The sequence below is a fragment of the Cavia porcellus genome, unplaced genomic scaffold, assembly GCF_034190915.1.
Source record: "Cavia porcellus strain 051 isolate PalLab524CR breed Dunkin Hartley unplaced genomic scaffold, mCavPor4.1 scaffold_4, whole genome shotgun sequence".
Classification (NCBI taxonomy): domain Eukaryota; kingdom Metazoa; phylum Chordata; class Mammalia; order Rodentia; family Caviidae; genus Cavia; species Cavia porcellus.
The window spans coordinates 41,287,479-41,307,851 of record NW_026947487.1 but is presented as its reverse complement, the minus strand read 5'-3'; the positions used below and the strand labels follow the sequence as shown (position 1 = coordinate 41,307,851).

The 20,373-nt window shown below is 48.1% G+C and overlaps 1 protein-coding gene across 4 annotated transcripts in view; it reads left to right on the top strand.

Moving 5' to 3' along the window:
* The window catches only part of LOC100727437 (solute carrier family 45 member 4), a 59,998-nt gene that overhangs the window by 13,700 nt on the left and 25,925 nt on the right, over positions 1 to 20,373 (top strand). For 3 of the 4 annotated variants that reach the window (XM_063246940.1, XM_063246939.1, XM_063246942.1), the window contains exon 2: positions 13,880 to 14,513. In XM_063246940.1, the coding sequence (XP_063103010.1) occupies positions 14,276 to 14,513 (238 nt within the window). In that variant the 5' untranslated portion in view covers positions 13,880 to 14,275. Of the gene's footprint in view, positions 1 to 9,206; positions 9,343 to 13,879; positions 14,514 to 20,373 lie in introns of those variants that run through there. The other variant, XM_013141447.3, reaches the window with a different exon arrangement.

Here is a 20,373-nt window from a genome sequence, read left to right as displayed (position 1 = left end):
CTGTCAGACCATCAGGGCAGTTGATTAATGTCATTAATTAGTCTCTTCCAGGGAGGTTTTGTTAGTTGTGTTTATCTTCTTCCTGTTAAAGTCAGTCTTTTGAGAATACAGTGGGGTGTGTTTGGTTTACAGCTGTCTATCACAGCCTCCTGCAGGCCCTTCTAGGAGGATCATCCTTTCCCTTCAGGCGTGGCTTTCTCTAGGCTGCTCTGCATTGCCTTCTGCTTATCTGACCTGTTATGTCACACAGTGGGGCTGGCCTGGGATTCCTGCGGAGCAGTGGCTTCTAATTTCTCAGTATTCACAGCAGGTTAAAGGTTGAGACCTGACACACAATGGAGGACCCCTCCCAATGGATACAAACCTTTAATTTGGTTGACTTCATTGTGTTTTGTGGTGCTGGAGACTGAACTCATGACCTAGCACTTGCTAGGTACTCAACCACTGAGCACCACCTCTCCATGAGGCTTCCGCGTGAGGTATTAGGGGACTAGAGCTCCTTCCTCCATTTTTCCTGAATCTCTGAACTTGCTGTGGACAGGGGATGGGGCAGCGGGGAGGGGCTGTAGTGAGCCTGCTATGAAGGTGCCTCTCAGATTCCTCCAGTTGGAGGTACAAGAGACTGACTTGTGACACCAAGGGCGGAGCCTTTTCAGAACCTCCTTGTTCCTTCTGTGTCCAGTTCCAGCTGGGAGGGGGGGAGGAAGAGGAGCTGTGAGCTCTGGTCTGCCTGCCTAGGGGACAGGAGTGGATGCAAAGATGAGGGACTTGGCACAGTGTGTTCCTAAGGACTGGAGCTAGGCGGCCTCCCCTTCTGGCCTATGACTCCTCTGGGTGATGTTTATGGCCAGATACCCAGACCTGGTTGGATTGGGAGCTCTTGCCTGGTCCTGCGTAATGATGTGCCATGGTTGTCCTTCTGGGGGCAGTGTCTGGAGGAGACAGCACTGTGTGGGGAGACCCCGTCCTGGAGGGTAGATGACGTGTCCTTAGGAATCATTGCTGATGTTTGGATTCTCAAGAAAAGACACAAGTGAGTTTTGAAACCTCCTGGGTGTGGAAAGCAGGCCCCCAGGGTGCTCTTATGTCCCCCTTGGTGCTTTACCATCTGGCCTGCTCTCCCTTTCCCCAGGATAGTGCTTATCTAACTGGGAGCACGGTCTTGGGGAGATGTCACAGGTGTCCTCTGAGTGGGGTGCAGACTCTTAGGATACTAACTAGTCTGTGGGAAGCCTGTACTGGTGGGGTGATGTGTGAGTTTCTAGAAGTGGCGAGCATCTTTGAGGGACACATGGGACACTGTGACCTTGGGGGAATAACATAGCACATTGCAGTGGATGCAGGCTCACAAATGGTTTGCTGGAGATAAAGGCACGTGTCTTGGAGAGGGACACACTGCCTGTGTTCCTGCGTGTACTGGGTGTGGCACTTGAGCTAGAAATGGTTCCTGGAGGTCTTTAATGACCAGGCTCACTTGTGGTCTGCTCAGATGAGGAGCATTGATCCATTATTCCAGTGAATGTCCCAGCCAGGGCAGGTGGGCTCTGCTCTTTACTGTCAGCTCTGGCTGGCTCTGTGCTGGCCTGTGCTGGCCTATGCCAGGAACTGGTGAGCACTGCTCCGCTTTAATGGATGGCTGGCTTTCCCTAGCACGGGCTCAGGGACCTGTGGGCTGGCTCTGTGCATCTTGGTGGACTCAGGATAGACAGAAGTCTTGAAAACTATGGTCGGGACACAACAGTTTTTTTGCTCACAGTGCCATGAGGACTGGGAATAGTCCCCAGGTGAGGAGGGTCAGGGAAATGTCTTGGCCATCACCCTTCTCCCTGGAGCTCCATAAACACATGCACTTGATATGGGATTCAGTTTTTAATCTTCAAGGAGCAGTCTGATCTCACCATGTAAACTGAGTGGAGTTTATTTGGGGCATTGGCCAAACTGGAAATACTTTGGATCGGATGATCTTTTTCTTTGGGTCACCTTTCAGAGTAGAAGGTTTTAACATGGATTCCATTTCAGAATAGGAAGAACAACTTATTTTTCAGAGTGGCAAATAAGAAAAAGAATGAAAGTACCTCAGAGTATCTGTCTCCCTCGAGGAACATTTTTATAGATACCAGGCGGCTCCGCCAGCCTCAGCCAACTTTCCATCCGTGAGATGGCTGGAGTGTGCCACCCGCCACCACTCCTTTCCTGACCAGTCGAGCTGCAGGAGCCCTGGAAATCAGGGTTCCCTGCCCCTGGAATGCATGCACCTGCCTTCTTCCTGTCTAGCCCAGCCTGTGGTGCCCAGGTCCAGCCCTCTAAGGGACTCTTGGTTCTACCCCAGATTTCAGGGTCCTCCTCGCTTGGTGGCGGATGCAGTTGTGGGAAGGTCGTTGTTATGGGGCATGGGGAGAGCACAGTGCTTACTGTGCATTTTCAAGCGCTGAGAAAACTATGACTTTGGCCTTTGTTAAAGCAGTCCATGCTATTAAAATGCACATAGAAATGTCTTAGGTCAACTTTTGAAATCTGAGTGTCATGTACTCAAGAAGTGTGGACTCAGGGTTTATATGATTGGTTCTAAGAACCCAGAGCAAAGGTGATACATCCTGTACTCCATTGCCATTGCCAGCCTTCTGCTGTGCCCTCAGGCTACAAAGCAGTCCCTGAAGTAGCTTTTGGCCACCTGTCGCCCTTGCTGTGCTATGTGTGTGGCCCTAGGCACTCTGAAGGAGAGGCAGGCCAGAGCTAGTATGGTTGCCTGAAACCTCTGGAAAAGACAAGTCCTGGAATTCAGTGTCAGGAGTGTTCTCCCCTTTCCTCTCTCCTCCTGTCTTCTCCCAGCTGCTGCTGGCCCTGGGTGGGAAATGAAAGAGAGGCCTGAGTTAAGGCTGGGGAAGAGCTTCCCTGATGTGAGAGTCCTGGTGCCCACAGTCAGGGCACCCTAGAGCAGCACTGAGTGCTCCTGCTCCTAGTAGTATGGAGATGTATGGTTGGAATGCATTGATCTGGGTTCCCTCCAAAATGTTGTGCTTCAGAGACTCTGCACGTAGCTCAAGACTCCAGGTGTCAATTAGGGTTGAGGTTATGGGGTAAGAGGAGCAGGACATGATAGATTTTGTATGTGGCAAATTATAAAATAGCAGAAGTCCCAGAGGCAGTTATTAATGGCTTATTGATGCCTCCTTGCACCTATGGGATTGGCCAAGACATGTGTCACCCTAGTGCTGCTGGCCAGGATGCTGGCTGAAGCTCTGCAGCCAAGTCTGTGGATCCCTGAGGTTGTCTGTGCAAGGCTTTGCCTGTGGGTCATCTTCTCTAGTGGACCAGCTAGTCTAATTCACTGTGTCTGGCTTGTCCTACCTCTAGGTGAACAGATGAGAATTAACCTTAGAGCTTGGGGTTAACAGAACCAGCACAGGCCTGAAGACTTGGACTCCATGCAGCTACATGGTCAGGCCCCAGAGGACCACAGCAGACTTGTTTTATGGTCCCAAATCTCATGCATGTTGCTATCTCTGGGGGTGTTCGTGACTTATCAGGAAGTGTGTTGAGCTCTGGACCAGAGGAGGTTGCTGGGGACAGGAGCAGAGTGCATGGAAGATAGCCTGGAGCTGAGTGCCCCGATCCCCTTCACCCATGAAGTAGCAAAAGGCCCCTGAGGTCAAGAAAGGAGACTGGAGCTCAGGTGTCCACTCCTTTCCATTCATGCCTGGTCCTTAGGGCCAGGGCTCAGTGCTGTTGCCTACTGGACATGTGCTTTTGGGAAGGTTGTAATTTTGTGGAAGCAACAGTCTTGTTCAAGAGATAATTTACCCCAGAAGCCAAACATGCAGCATGCAGGGTTAGGTCTCTTCCTTTGAGAGGTTCTCAGAGGGCAGGGCTTCTTCTGCAAGTTCTGCACCGGGTACCAGAGGTGAGCCACTGCCCTAAGTCAGCCCAGGGCAAGTGACGGGGTCCATGAGAGTGCTCCACTGAGACCCTGCAGCTGCTGGCCCTGGGCCCTATTATAATCCCAAATATTGTGTGCAATCATCCAAGTATTATAATCCTCTTTTTAGCTTTCCTCACAATCCAGCAGGTTATATTTGTAATCCCATTGAGACGTCATTGGAATCTCAGCAAGTTAATTTTAATCTACCACCACCAATGCAAACCATGATGAGAGTAAAGACACCAAAACATTCCAAGTTAAGGGAAGCTAAGGAGTCCTAAATCCAGGCCCCGTGAGGATGTGCAGACCCTGATCCTAGGCCTCCCCTAGAATTTATTATCTTGTGAAGAAGTGGGGTGGCTCAGGGATGAGTGACAGTGAGGATGGCTAGAATTACCTAATTTAAGCTGGCTGGCCAGGTGAGAGAAAGAGATATGCAGAGGGATCAATTTACATAATCTAATTAAGGTAGCAACTGAATTGTTTTGGGAGGCTGTGGCTTTGGTTTTTGATATGTAAACTCTTGTACCCTGGGGAGTCATAGCCTCTTTACCTTGAGGCTAGTATCCAGTTGACATTTCCGGAAGTGCTCGTATCCTGTACATATCATCGTGTATGGAGACACTGTTAGAGGAAACAGGACCATGCGTTGGCTTTAGAGATTACATACCAGCACCTTGCTAGCCTTATTTGCAATGCTTAGAGCCAACTGAAAAGAGAAGGAAATACCATAGCCAGCTCTCTACATATCAGTATAAGGAAATAAGTCTCCAAATAATCAAAGTCACCGTAACTGTTTTGCGTTCAAGGGGAGTCACTGGAGTTGTCTCCCACATCTCTCTCTTTCTTGTTTTGGAGCTTGTCTCCCACAGGCCCCCTCTTGGCCACCTAGAGGCAGCCACCTGGGAAGGAATGGTATAAGTGTTAGTGAGTGAGCTGTCGATACTGCACCTGCAGTATCCATTCACTCACCCTAGGCCTGATAACCAGTCTCCCTTTTAGTAACAGCTCCAGATGAAAATCTTCCTGAAACCAGTGACACCATCACGTTAAATTATTCTGTTAAGTCTTTCAAACAAAAACGAGACCGTCCAAAGTAGCAGTTACATCTTTAGCTAATTGTTCTCTCTTTTTATATTTTTCAAAGCTCATAGCTGTTGACACACACTGAATGGCCACTGAAGTGGCTGAGCAGGGTTTGACTTACCCTTCATCTAAAGTGACTGCTCTTTGAGAGCCATCATTCCGCTCCCCATATTAAACCTGCCACTGCAGCAGCTTTGCTTGCTGAGCCCCCTAGCACTCAGCCGCAAAGGTTCCCACAGCAGTTGGAGGAGTGGTTTCCATTTACACCTGTGGGAGCTGAGGACTGGGTTGCTGTGAGCTGGAAGCTTCTGATTCGATTCTGTTCTCCTGTTCTCTCACTGCATTCACATGCATTCCTTGGAAACCCTTGAGAGACTTAGAAGTGCTCCAGAGGGAGCCTGCCTTGCCTCCATGGGGGGTGGGAAGGAGAGAGAGCCCAGGGCTCGGGAGTCATAACCCCAAAACCTTTCCTTCTCCTGAGGCTGAGGTTGTGCTGCAGTCCCTGGCCCAGCAGGGAAAGTGCACTCTGATGAAACTGGGGGCTTCTAGGGAAGCATCGTTTTAGGTCACCTGTGTAGTCCTCTCCATTCTGGTGTTTGCATGGCTCAGATGAGTTAATTGCCAGTCATTGTATTCAACTTTAAAAACCTCTCCAGGTAACTCTGAAGTAACTCTGAAGTCAGTCTTGAATTGGCAGCTAAAACACATTGCAGATGGTGGCCAGCATGGCCGAGCCTGGCTGTGTGGACTCCTGAGCAACCTGCTGCAGGGCCAGGGTTGGTGCTGCCCGGTGAATGTATTTCCTTTGTCACCCATGCTCCGTAAGTATCTTCCTAGGGATTAATGGGAAGTCAAATTTAAGTCTTAGTGCCTCTTCTCTTCCATTCCAGCAAGTATCCTTTTAATTAACCATTTCCCTCCTTAGTGTGTGTTGAGTGCCTGGCCCTGACCTTGCCATCCCGTAGACAGAGTGGAGTCCTATGTTATGACTGCCCCACACTAGCACCAGTGGGCAGGGAGGCGGGGCCCCAGAGGGCTGTGTTCCAACCATGCTCTGTAGGATGCTGAGGGTGAACCCTGAGAAGAGTCAGGGGCCTCCCCACAAAATGGAGCTGTAGTCCATGAGGCTGAGAGCACAGCCCAACCCTAGGCACCTTGCAGCCTTCTCTGACCCTGGCAGACTTTTTTCCTTCCTTTCTAAAACTGCTGCTTTGGCAGCTTTCACTTCTCATGCAGGCAAATCCCAAGCTAATGTTTATCCTGCAAAGTATCTTAAAAATACTGGGGTGTGGAGTATCTGCAGAGAACTTTGCTAATCTTTGAAAGATGGTCCTTGTTACATTGATAAACTGAGGCACTGTTTACAACAGCCAGATTGTATCTGAACTTGCAACCTTTAACTCAACAGTTTGTTTTTTGTTAACAGGCAGAATTGTTCTAGCTATTCTGTCAAGGCTTCTTGGACCAAATGGGGCTTGTGGGTTGCAGGGAGGCAGCAATGCTGACCTGTCCTGGGGTGGGGCCTACCCTGAGTGCTGCTGGGGTGTGACCAGCAGGATTTTCGGGTATGCAGACTTTTTTTTTTTTGGACCTGGGATCAAATTCATGACTTTGCGCTTGCCAGGCAGGCACTTGTGCCACTGAGCTGTAAGCCTGGAAGTGCGGACTTTTATACAGAGCCCCCAGCTTTATGAACTGTTACTTTAAAGTGGGAGGGACCGTGTTTCCCAGAGGGCCTTTTCTAAGTGACATATACCTGGGAAAGGTGGAGAAGGTGAGGTGTGAGAGATCAGGGCTTCGAAGATCAGGGATGTTGATAGTGAACTCATTAAAAACAAAATTGCAATCTTCCCGGAGGATGTTAACTCTTCAGTGAATATGGCACTTCCAGCTCTCCATCAGAACCTGTTTCTTGTACCTAGTGGCTGCCCTTGACTTTCTGAGTAGGTGGACAGGAGGCTAGATCATGCTCCCTGGGGCAGTGGGGTTGCTACAAGCCTGGGTTCTTTATTCCTGCTTTCTCCAGGTGTTGGGGGAGGGGTGTGAGTCACTGTGTCAGGGCTGATCCTGGCAGAAAGCTGGTGAAAGTCCAAAGTGAGGCCACCCTCAATCCCCCACCTTTTACGCAGAGGCAAAATGGAGAAGGCAAGGTGAAGTTTTAAGCCTGGACCTGCTGGCTGGACTGGTCTTGTTGAGGACAGGGAGAGACTGAGGTGGCTGCCTGGAGCCTGAAGCCCCACCCCCACCACGTTTGGCTGTGAAATGTGCCAGGAAGCACAGTGCAGCCTGGTGTAGTGTTACACATCAGAGTGGCCCCTGCCTGAGCACTTGCAGCTGGCAGTTGGAGTGTGGCACATGTTTATGCCCTGTGAGACCCTGTAGGAGCCCGGGACTTCCTCTTTGGTCAGCTGACACCCTTCTTGCTTGCTTGCCTCTCTTCCTCCTCAGTCTCACTCTTGTCCTGCTGTGGTCAGCATTCTGAGCTGGTTGCCTAAGGCCTGGAGTCCATCTCACCCCGACTACATAGATGTTTGTGCCCACCAGCTGTGGTTGTCACCATCTGTGATAGATGTCTGTGGGCTAGTTGTCTGGGAACTTCTTTAGGGGAAACTCACCTTCTCAAGAAGGTAATTCTGCCCAGATGTTGCCGGGTTGGTTCCAAGAAGAGACCCAGGCATGTGGAGCGCCATTGGGAGGCCTCCTGATTTGGGGTAGAAGCCAGGTGTTTAAAACTAGTGACTTTTACAGGAATTATCATTTGTTTCTTATCTTCTATTTCTTCTTTCTTTCTTTCTGAGACAGGGTCTCACTATGCAGTTCAGCTGCCCCTGAGCTCACTCTGTAGCCCAGGCTAGTCCTTTTGCCTCAGTCTCCCAAGTGCAGGAATTATAGATATGTGCCACCATACCCTGCTTATCATTTATTTCTATTTATTTATTTATTTATTTATTGGTACTGGGGATCGAACTCATGACTGTGTGATTGCAAGGCAGGTACTTAAGCTGCTGAGCTAAATCCTTGGCCTTATTTATCATTTCTTTCTTTCTTCTTCTTTTTTTTTTTTTTTTTTTTTGGTACCGGGGATCAAACTCACGACTACACACTTGCAAGGCAGATGCTTATGCTGCTGAGCTAAATCCCCAGCCCTATCATTTATTTCTTGAAGAGGTTGAATTTGAACTTCCTCTCTTGTGATCCTTGCAGAGCAAGGCTCTGTCAGTCCTCAACTTCCAGGCCACATTGTCACTTGGCCTCATGGAGTCCATACTATCTGTTTCTGAATATAAGGACTCCTGCTGTGCCCAGAGCAGTGGGACTTTCCTGTTCTCTTGGGCTTTAATGTCAGGAATTCAGTATGACCAATTGCCTTCTGGTGCCTAACAGCAAGGGTTTCATCCATGGAGCAGCCATCTGAGGACGTTCTTTGACATGGCTCGTGTCTGCAGCCCTGGCGTTGTGTTATGGCCTGATCCTCATCTGACTTGAATTTACATGAAGCTTCCAGATCTGGAAGATTCTGGTGATGGTTGCTGGACTCATGAGATGACAGAAAAAATGTTCTCTGCACACGTGGATTGATGTGTTCAGCTTTGAAGGTGGCACGCAGACCTGCGACTCAACTGAGCCATCCTGCCATGACACCTGCACCCACCTGGTAGGCAGGTGGCTGGGAATTCTGGCTGTTTTTCTGCCTCCCAGTTTGTGATTTGATCTGCACTTTATTTTCCTTACTGGAGGATATATTGAAGATCTGAAAGAACTTTGATTTGATTTTACATATAAGGACCTCAAAGGGCTTAGCTATATCTTGGCAGTATTCAGAGTGGTAGTTTTTAATTACGCTGTCTTTGGTGGTTAGGTCTTGATTATATGCATGTACTATGAGGAATTTTGATTTTCACTTGTTTACTACTAAGTTGTTCTGTGGGCAGTTAGGTGATTTGCAGCTTGCCTCTCTCTCTGGGATGATGGATAACAGAAGCTAAGTTTGTTTCTAGCTGTGATTTGTTCTAGATTGGAGTAACCAGTATTTCAGAAAAATACTCAATCATGCTAGAACTTGGCTGTATTTTCTTATTGAGCTACATCAGTGCTGTAGCATGGGTTTCCTGGGCCAGCCAAGATTCTAGGAGCTGCGCAATTCAAAAGCTTTCTACTGCTTCCATGGCAACCAAAGTTTCATTTTGACTAGAGTGTCCTCAACTAGCAAATCAGTGCTGGGAATGTTCAGGAAAAAGCAGGAAGTTGGGGGGGGGCGCTTACTGCCTTTTAATTAAAAAACAAAAACCCTCTTAACTCAGCTGATTGTACCAATCAGGGAACTGCAAGGATCAGAGGTAAGGAAGCTAAATGGTGCAGTGTTTTCTGCAGGGGGCTGTTTGTCCTTGTCTCCATGTAATTTCCTTCCTTCCACTGAGCTTTTGCTGCTTGCTTTCTAAGTGCTGGATGTGGTCTTGTTCCCCTTGATATCTAGGTACAGTTTTAATAGAACTTGAAGGGGATTCAGTTTTTAAAAGTTTTTGTTTCAAATCCAAATTCTTTGCCTCTTAAAGTGTTTTGACTGCCTAGTTTTATTGTTGTTGATTTTAGGAAACAGGGTTTGTTATGTTGCCTAAACTGGCCTTGAACTTGTGGGCTCAAGTTATGATTCTGCATCAACTTCCTGAAAAACTGTGACTGCAGGCACCTGCCATTGTACCCAGCTTACCCCTAAATTTTAGAAAGTATAGTAGCAGGCCTTGGATTTACCCTGAATAAAAACACTTGCTATCAGGTAAATGGTTAGTGGAGTTCGACTCTTTTCACTTACACACCGTTAAGCTTGCTTCTTTGATCTGGTGGGGTGCTATTGGCTGATGGGACAGGCAGTGCTGGCAGACAGGCTGTGTGATGAGGTTTTCTGGAACTTGCACCACGGGCAGGGGGACAAGTGACATAGGCCTAAGCAGAGCCTGGGCTAGAAAACCTGTGAGGTTCCTGGGAGGGAGCAGAGCCTGTGGCTAGAAAGCCTTGGAGGGACTTTGAGAGCCAGTTCAAATCCAGGCAGAGTTAGAGGCAAGGGTGTCATCTGGCAGAGTATTTTAAGGGGTTCCCTTAGGTATAATATTGAGAATGGACTCCAGGTTTAAGGGTGACACTCTCAGGCCAATTAGAACCCTTCAGTGGTGGCCCAGGCATGCATAGAGGCAGTGGTATGTTGGGGTTCTGGATTCCCTGGAATGCAGAGCCCAGCAGGCTCCTGATGCTTGGCCCTGGTATGAGGTGGTAGACAGAGGTGAGCTAATTCCATTTGAGATATTGGCCTCTGTATACAGTGGCACCTCGGTTCACAAACAATTTTTTCCATGATTCTGGTTGCAAACCGAATTGGACAAGAACTGGATCAAATTTCCCCGTAAGGTCAGCACTGAATCTAATCATTGAATTTGATTCAGTTCTCATCCAATTCAGTTTGCAACCAGAGTTGAGGAAGGATTAAGTTTATGAACCAAGGGCATCACTTGTATGTTAAAGGCTGGCTTGATGGTATTGCATCCTTCATCATCACAACACTAGTGACAGCCAGAGGGACTGTGCTCCCCATCTTTCTATGTGTTTTGCAGATGAGGGAGACCCATGGACAATCTGCATTTAAAGATAGGCTTGTGATCCTTTCTACCACTTCTTTGTACAAGTGCATGTACATTATTGTGCATATACAAGTGTGTGCCTGTGCCACACTGGGTGGCGTAGGGACTACTGGTGAGCTGTGGGCTCTTATGCATGCACATGTGTATGTGCACACACACTGTAACTGAGTGTGACGCCACACACATTTGGGGACAGGACAGTATCTGGTAGAGAAAAACTGAGCTACTGGGGCTAGGGATTTAGCTCAGTGGCATAAGCGCCTGCCTTGGAAGCAGGCGGTCGTGAGTTCGATCCCTGGTACCGATAAAAAGTTAAAAAAAAATTTTTTAAAGTATAAAAAAAAAAACTGAGCTACTTCCAGCTCCTTCTAGAAAATGATCAGGAAGGGAGTTAAGCTGATGCTTTGCAGTCCTGTAGGTAGAGGCTGTTCCCCCTGGTGCTACTGCATGCTTCTTTCCTGAGAGTGAGGTTCTGTGTGTCTGGACCAGTCTTATCAGTGCATGCCCTATCCCAAAAGTCCTTAAGGATTCCTGGTGGCATCCTACAGCTCTGTTGGCTGTTTTCCTTTGCTAGATGGCAAAACAGCTTTCAGAAATGGGTGTGCCAGGCCACTTTGAGTTCATAGTTCCAATCAGCTTCATTCCAGACATGCATCAGGCCCTGAAGGTTGACTGCTGCCCGGGGAATCCTTTTTTGTAGGTCCATAAGAGCTTGGTTCCTGTCTTAGTCACTTTCCTGTCATTGGAACAAAATATCCAACACCCACAACTTAAAGGAGTATATTATTATATTATTTTGGTCCATGGTTTCAGTTCATGTTGGTTTAGCTCTAAGCAGACATGGCATGGTAGGAGAAAGATGTTCAACCAGTGCAGGCAGGAAGAGAGAGAGGCGGAGTCGAGGTGAGGACAGGAATATTCCTCAGGTCCTGTACCTGCTCACAGCACATTCAGTTATGACCTCATGAATGGATACATCCACTGATAAATGTAGCGACATCGTGATCCAGTCACCTTTCAAACACATGAAACTTTGCAGGGACAATTTAGATCTAAACCTTAATTCTTAGTGGGTTTCCTTGCCCTCCTTTGAAGAATGAGCCTGCATATTAGAAGTGTCCATGTCAACGACTAGCAGTACAGTTTCAGCCAGGTCTTTCATGGTGCTTTTCCTAGACTACAGTCAGGCTAGGACGTTTTCATCGGCTTGTTTTCAGGTGCACTGAGCCCATTTGGCAGGTCTCATCCCCTGCCAGCTGGTGGGGTCACCATCTTGCAGTGGATGTGAGAGACCCAAGGATGGTCTGCTAGTGGCTCACCTAGTGTCCTAGGGAACCAGGAAGCCCCATGGGCTGGCGAAGGACCCTTTGGGTTCTACAGTTTACTGCTGAGGAGGTAGGCCCCACAAAGGTAAAGGGACTCACCCAAGGTCTGCCACCTGATTTGTGGCAGTCCTGCTGGGCTGTTTTTGTGCAAACCAGATCCCTCCTCTTCTCCCAGCTTTCTTGCCTGCTCCATCTTTGTTACTTTGAACAGTAACTTTAAAGTTACTTTGTTACTTTTGTCCACCCAGGATGGAGCCTGAGCAGAAAGAATATCAGGAGTCTGGGTGACCTACTCAGGCAGCTGACCACATGCTGCTGGGTAGACCTGACTCTTCTGTCCTGTAGGCCCCTATGCTCTTGTTGCCTCACCAAAGCACACTTCTTGTCCTTTCAGATGGCACGTAGGAATACATCAGTGTATACTACTGTGATTTGTGTGTGTGGAGGGTGCAGTGGCTTTTTCAGGAATTAATTGGTGCTGCTGTTTATGTGTGTCTTGAAATTTACATCCATCGCAGTTGGCCAGTTTCTGAGCATAAAATAAAAAAGTAGTCTTTACTTGTTTGTTGCTGACACACTAGTCTCTGCTTTCTGACCAAAAGAGAAGTGGACCTTCTTGGAACTGTGTGATTATCTTGCTCTTTTCACTGGCAGGCAGAGTTTTCTCAACACTGGCTTTCTTGTTTTAATGGAGTAATTAGGGTTACCCTGACCTCTGAGTTCAGTGCTTGTGAATCTGTGTTTTCTAAGAGTCATGTGGCTTAGGTTGTGATATCGGACACCCAGAGATACAGCATGGGCCCCAGGGTCTTGGGAACAGGGCCGAGCCCCTCCCGTGGCCAGGCAGAGGGATTGATAGCCACCTGTCTTGCACGGAGCCTGCAGCTCTGCTTCCTGGCCAGGGTGATTTAGCCTAGCCCAGGAGGCAGGTCAGCCTTAGGGGAGGTCTTGGTGGAGCTAGGAGCTGTCCAGTATGAAAAGCACCAGTCTTCAGGGGCCAGCCCAAACTGGCACTTGTGGTCAGCAGAAAAGGTATGCTAAAGGAGGGCACATTTCCAGTTATTTCTCAGCAGTGCCCACTGTACTGTGATGTGTTTATCCAGGTTGATCACATCACAAGCCCATCATAGGATCAGGTATGGAGGATACTTTAGAACTGGGGCTAGAGGTTCCAAAGTCCCCTAAGAATGTGACATGTGGGTTGGGAATTTCTGTACCCCGACATGTTATAGGCAGTTTGGTCCTTGGGTACATACTTTTTGGGAGAGGAGTCTATAACTTTCATTTCTTATCAGCAGGGTTTGTAAGTTGAATGTAAAGGGTTCGAGGATCACTGCCCAAGACAGCTGATGGCGAGGACCCCAGCCTCCGTACCGACTCAGAGCTGCCATAGCCAGCCCTGGGTCTTTACTGTCATTATCCATCTCTCTTTCTCACTTTTCCAGGTGGTGCCTAAAGAGTCCCTCTGTGGCTTTTCAGCTGCGCCCCCATCATAATACTGGTGGATTGGGTGGGTACATGCAGGAATACTTATGTCCTGCATGATGCAGAGGTGATGGTGCTACCCTTGGCAAAAGATCAAAAACACTGTTGGGTGTTTTACAGATCCCTCCTCTTCTCCCAGCTTTCTTGCCTGCTCGCTCCATCTTTGTTACTTTTAACAGTAACTTTAAAGTTACTTTGTTACTTTTGTCCACCCAGGATGAACCACCCCTACCCAGGCAAATGGCATTTCTCCAGTGATCAGGTGTCCACTGCAGAACACTGCCAGAGAGGTGGGGCAGGGCAGGCCTGGAGAGTGTCCTTCATGGCAGGGACAGCTCCTGAGGCACACGGGTTCTGTCAGTGGGCGGGCAGCTCGCAGCAGGCTGTGAGGGGGCCCCCACTGACCCTGGCTGGGTGTCTTTTCTCTTTTGCAGATCTTCCAGTCACTCGATGGGGATTCACAGGAAACCACCTGTGTTTGTCACCTTTCCACCCCTCTGTCCCAAGCGAAGTGACTACAGTACCTCTTCATTAATGATGATGAAACTGGTATTGACTGAATGGCGGTTATGGTGAACCAGCCAGCCATATGTTTATGGTCCAGCCAGATACCCTTTGTTTGCCACGTGCCTCTTGCAACTGGGAGGAGCCGAGACATTCATCTATACAAAGAAGATACTGGTGTTGCCTGCCTGAGGAATCTACCTGGAGCAGAACGAGATATCATAATTTATCATTAAAGAGATCTGGTAGTATTATTTATATAGCTAGAAAAAATATATGCATTTTTGTTGCTGTTGTTTTTGTTTTTTGTTTTGGTGGTGTTAAAAATGGCTCCACACAATGCTGACTCGGAATCTATGCAAGTGCAAGAATTACCTGTGCCCCTGCCGGACCCACAGAAATCGGGAGACCTGGAGACTGAGAGCCGTGATGAGACCGTCACTGAGGGGTCTGTAGACCGGATCCCCAAGCGCCTCTGGGTGATGCACGGGGCGGTGATGTTTGGCAGGGAGTTCTGTTATGCCATGGAAACAGCATTGGTCACACCCGTGCTGTTGCAGATTGGTAAGTGCTACCCAGACCACCGTGTCCGGCATGGCGCTGACTATGCTGGAGGTTATGCTCAAGTGTCCTCAGGAGCCTTTACATATGTGGGGGTCCTAGTCCTGACCTTTAACCTGCTCTGATGGTTTTTTCATCCTCTGTTAAGACCAGTCAGGGAGTGTGTGGCCCTCTGGTGTTGATATCTAGTCACAGGTTTTGCTGGACATTTGGAGCATCCATGGCTGTGTGGGGACCCATTAGCACAATGGAGCCCAGCCTTGCGACAGTGCTGGCGATCTTTGTGACCTCCACTGGGGAGTGTCTGCAGGGCCAGAAGTTTTGTCAGAAGGCTTAGCCTTCCCTGTGGTTCAGGAAGTTTTAAAATCTGTAACTTTGCAACTCCTTAGTCCTATAAGACATCTAGGTAAAGGGACTAAGCAATTTAAGAGCTTCTCTTTTATTCTAGAATTCCGTATAGACAAGGTAAAATATTTTAAGAATTAACTTCAGTTATGTAGAGGTGTTTCTTGCCATGAGTGTAACTGTCAGCAAGAGCTGACCCAGACCCATCGCATGTGAACAGCGAAGTACATGGTTCTGAAGTCCGGGGCACTGGCCTCAGCTGGTGTCAGGTCCTGTCTCAGATCTTCAGCTCCTTCCCTGTCCAGGTCTGTCAGCAGACAGGTTGGCTCAAGATGCTTCCAATGCCATGTTTCTGCCTGCTCTCTTCTGTAGAGTCCTGTGCATTTCCTTTACTTCCCCCCAAAGCCCTTGATCGAAGAACTCACTTGTCAGAGGGTTTCTTCTCTTGTGCCTTAGCCTGGTAGAGGAGATAGAGACAATTGACTAGCTCCACTGGTGCTACTTTAAAAGTAACAGGAGGGAAAGAAACAAAGAGCCCCCCCCCCCGGGAGATGAAGACACCAGCTTCTCCCAGGAGAGGGACAAGACAGCATGGTCAGGGGAGGGTCTCTGTGTGTCCAGGGGCTGAAAGGTTGCCTTTGTAGCCAGCCCCTGCAAGGAGAGGCTAGGTTGTGGTCAAGGTCATCTCACATTTATTTTGTCCCTTCGATGTGTAAGGATTTGCACCCAGTCATGCTCAAACCATTGTGTAACAAAGCTACTGTATTTTTTTTTGGTACTGGGGATCGAACTCATGTCCTTGCACTTGCCAGGCAGGCACTTAAGCCACTGAGCTAAATCCCCAGCCTCATTGTGTAACAAAGCTAAGGTGACTAGAATCAGGCTCACCCTGATTCTGGACCTCATCTCTTGGGGTTATGGGGACAGATAGAAAATCTAGGTGACTGTTGACTTCTGGTGACTGTTGAGTGAGTTGCCCAGTAAATAGATCTGAGCCCCACATTTTCTTTGTCATGGGCATGTATATTATGACTTTGAAACTGACAGGCACAACTCCTTGGAATCTTCACATTTTGTGGGTTGTGAGCCTCAGCCTGTACAACTTTCAGCACACTTCACCTTTGACTTTGAATACAGTAGGTCTCCAAGTTATGAGCATTTGAGTTGTGAGCTTTCAGGGGCGTGCTCTGAGACTCACTTTGTCAGATTACAAGCAAACTCTACTTATGAATAAATGTTCTCCCAGAATGGAGCTCACTCATTAGTTGTGAATTACTGTATTTATTACATGAGACTTGTGTGATCGCAGGTAACTGAGACTAGTGAGTGTGCGTTTTACTATGTAATTGAGAAAGTATATTGAAAGTATCTTTCCTGAGTTCTCTGATTTTTTTTTTTTTTTTTTTTTTGAGACAAGGACTTGCTAGTGGCTGAGTTGCCTGTACTAGGCTGAAATTGTTATCCTACTGTCTCAGCTTTCCAGGGTGCTGAAATGACAGGCATGCACCCTCAGTCCTGGATATACATTTGTGCTTTAAATAATGGGGTGAAAGCGAATCTGCTCTTTTCTCTTTCAAAAGATTCCGCAGGGGGGAACTTTCCCATTAAAAACTTAAAAAAAGAAAACACCAAGAAGTGGTTTAGCTCAGACTCTGCCACTATGAAAGACAGTGGGAGAGTTGTGCTCAGTTCAGGAGTAGTCAACTGAGAGTGTGCAGAACATAGCCCATCGCTGACCATTCTCTGAAGGTAGAAACCCTGTAACGATTGGACTAGTCCCAGGCGATAAGTTGTCTTCTGTTCTTTTTGTCAGTGATAACACTGCTTGACGAGTCTGGTTAAGGGCTGTGTTCATCACTGCCTCCCCCACAGTGACTTTTGAAAACATAAGCTGTTGGGGTGCCCATGTCAAGGAAGTCTCCTGCTCACTGCCTGTGATCTTGTGGCTGTTGGGGACCAGTGACTGGTGACATCTGTGTGGCAGGCTGCTTCCTAGGCCTGAGAGGAAGGAGGAAACGGATATGACCTTGGGAGCAGGGTCAGGCCCTAGCAGGACTGATTCCCTTTCTGGGTCCTGCATGCCTGGGATCTGGCTGGCCGTGAAGGGACAAGATGGTTGCACCAGAGGGCAACCTGTGCATGCAGGTAGGGATGGTCAGCACTGTCAGGTGAGCAGGCTGGGTGTGGCACTCAGAGCAGCCTCGCCTTTGGTTTCCAAGTCTTCACTTGTAGAGGAAATACTTTAAGTTTTTCTTTCCTTTTTTTCCCCTTTGTTTCCTCTTCTCTTCCTTCCCTCCTTTTTTTCCCTTTCCCTTTTCTTTCTTCTTTCTCTTTGCAGCCCTGTACCCCCATTCTGGGGATTGAACCCAAGGCCTTTTTTTGGATATAGGATCTCACCGAGGCTGGCCTTGAGCTTGGGTTCTTCCTGCCTCATTTGATCTGTTTTCTTAAATTGAGAATATTTTCCCCCAGTTCCGAGTTCAGAAGTTATCCTCAGGTGCACAGCAAGATCTCTTCCTGTGCCCCAGTGACTTGGCTCCCATCCTGTTTCTCCTGACTCGTACATGGAGCAGAAGCCAGGCAGATACCTTTGTGCCTCATCACTGTCCCCAAGAGTGACTGTTGGGAAGCATCCCTAGCATAGCATGGAGCTCTTTCCATGCCAGAGCTCAAAGTTTGCTCTCTTTAACTTTGAGAGTGGCCTGTTAATGTGCACCTGGCAGTGGGCCTACGTGACCATGTCCTGGAGTTTCCTTGACTGGCCATGGTGCTGGGTGTCCCTCCTTGTGTTAGTTACTCTCTCATCACAGGAACAAAGTATCTGACACTCACAAATTGAAGGGGGAAAGGTTTATCTTGGCTCATAGTTCATAGAGATCGGCTGGCTTCAAGGCTGGGCAGCATGATCGATGGACATGACAGAAGGACAGAAGAGAAAGTTTCTGGCAGAAAACAGTAAGACTTCCTTCTTCTTTCTGTTTTTATGCCATCCAGGCTACAAATCTCTTGGTTCGTGCCACCCACATGTAGGGTGGGTCTTCCCTCTTTAGTAAATCCATCATCCACACCCAGGAGTATGCTAAGCCAATCAGTGGACAAATTCAGTAAACACAATCATGATCCAGTATCCCAAACCCATGATCCAGTCAACTCCCAAAAGCCCTACCTCTGAGCACATGATACTTTAGGGGATATCTATATATAAGCCATAACATTCCTTCAGTCAGTACCCTGCTTCCTTACCTGTTTGAGGGGCCACTGTGACTGGGGCTAAATTTCCATACCATTTATTGAATGCTTCATCTTTTAGAAGAGACTTCTAAAAATAAATGTGTTCTTAGGTCTTAGGCACTAGGATTGAAGTCAGGGCAATCAAAGAAGCAGCAAAAATTCTGTTTTGATTTTGTTTTTGTTGGTGCCAGCGTGGTTTTTGATGGTGGGACCTACAGCCCTGCTCTGGAGAACAGAGGAGGTGAGGCTTGACCCTGGGAACCCATGGCAATGTCTGGAAGGCAGAGGCAGGACCCTGAGAAGTTCCCCAGTACACACAGCTTCCCTCCACAGCCGGTGGGGGTACCCTGACATTTACACATCACTGCAGTTGTAGAGCAGGTGATGAATCTGGTAGCTCAGAATTAGAATTAGAATTCATGGCCACTTGTAATAGGAAGACTTGGAAGCAGAGGGCTCTGGAGCCCTCCAGGTAACCCCTGCACAAAACCCAGCAACTCTGAGTCACCTTGCCTCAGTGGGCTCCATCCTGTGCTGGTTCCTATGTTTGTAGTCTTTTTCCCTTGAGAAGGAGAATCCAGCCTCTTCCTCTACTTCCTGTTTCCTTCTTGGCTCAAGAAGTACACTCGGGGAAAAGGAATGTCAGATAACAGAGAAAGGACAGCTTTGGTTGCTTGCTCGAGGTTTGATCTATGAATGAGAGCTAGATTAATGTGAGGTAACCTGCCTGTTCCCCTCCTTTCCAAAAACCAAGCACAGCAGCATCTAGGAATTACCAGGCAGTGGCTGCAGACTGACTTATGGGAAAGTCAGACTAATTCTCTGCTGTGTGCAGAAGGCAGGGATCATGACCATGGCTTATGTCTACTTTGTGAATGTCTACTGAGTGAGAAACACCAGACTTTTCCACGATGCATGGTAGTGTCTTGTGATCAGAGTTCCTAGGGCATGGTCTGCTGTAACTGGAAGCTTGCCTTTGCTCCTATGGGAAAAGCTTGCCCTTTGGAAGCCACTTACAGCAAGCACTAGAAGTGGAAAATGCATTCCATGTGTGGTTCACACCCCATTCCTGGATGTGTAAGCCATGGCCATTGGAATTCTAGTGGCAGCAGTCTCCCATGAGTCACCTGCAGGATCTGGGCCCAAGCCCAGCCATTCCTGGAAACCATCTCCAGAGCCAGCCACTTGTTAGCTAGCTTCATATCTAAATCCACAAACATGACAAGTCTTTTGATAAAAAATTGAGAATAACATACCTTCCTGTACTGTGTGAAATTGTGTCTCATTATAGTGTGTGCACATGTGTAGGTATACACATACAATAGATATGTAAGGTGTCCTCATGATTTTTGAGCACTTGAATTTTATTTTAAACTGAGACTGGTAACTGGATTTTGTATTGTTGTAGCTTTGGCTTCAGAGTCAGTGTGTTAGTCTTGTAGTTCAGTCCTACAGCTCAGGTGACTATGACACCTTTGTAGGAGTCCCTTCCATGACACCTGGAAAAGTGTCTGGTCTTGTATGAGGCCCTGGCTGACCCAAGGTACTCAGGTAGACAGTGAATCCCTGACCTGCTTTGTTTTGGAAAGGCCCAGGCTGGGGTTCAGTGCAGTGGTGGGATGTGTGCTTAGTATACACAAGGCCTGGAGTTCAATCACCAGCGTGTGTACGCACATGATTTTTTTGTGCATCTGTAGTCCCAGCTACTGGAGAGGTTGAGGGGAAGAGTCACGTGAGCCCAAGAGTTCAAGGCTATCCTGGACACCAAACTAAGATCCATGTCTCAAAAATAAACCCCAAGCCAGACTTCAGGTCTTGCTTGTCTTTCTTGGCAGAAAGAGCTCTGAGAGAATCTTGACTCCACTTTACTTTTGTATGGGGTGCTACTTTGTCACAGTAGGCATGTGCAATGCCTTGGAATCCAGTGTCAGGTGATGGAGACATGAGCCCCTGAATGTGCTGTATGTCTAGTATGGGGAGGGTACCAGCCAGACACCTAGGGATGTCTTGCTGTTAGGTGAGGGGGCCCATCTTGCACATAAGGTTGTAGGACTTCAGGGTCACAGGTGCTGAGGAGGTTCAGGGGCTCATGCCTGGTCCTAGTTCTCTGGGTTGCAGAGCAGGCTCCCTTTCCCAGGAAAGCCACCATAGTTGACCTCCTGGTAAGCTTTCTGGCTTCTGCAGCCCCTATAGCAGCTCACCTGAGGGACTACCAAATGAGAGCCTTGCAAAGTATGTCTCCATCACTGGACACTGGGATGTCTGGATTTCTTGGCTTGTAGAATGC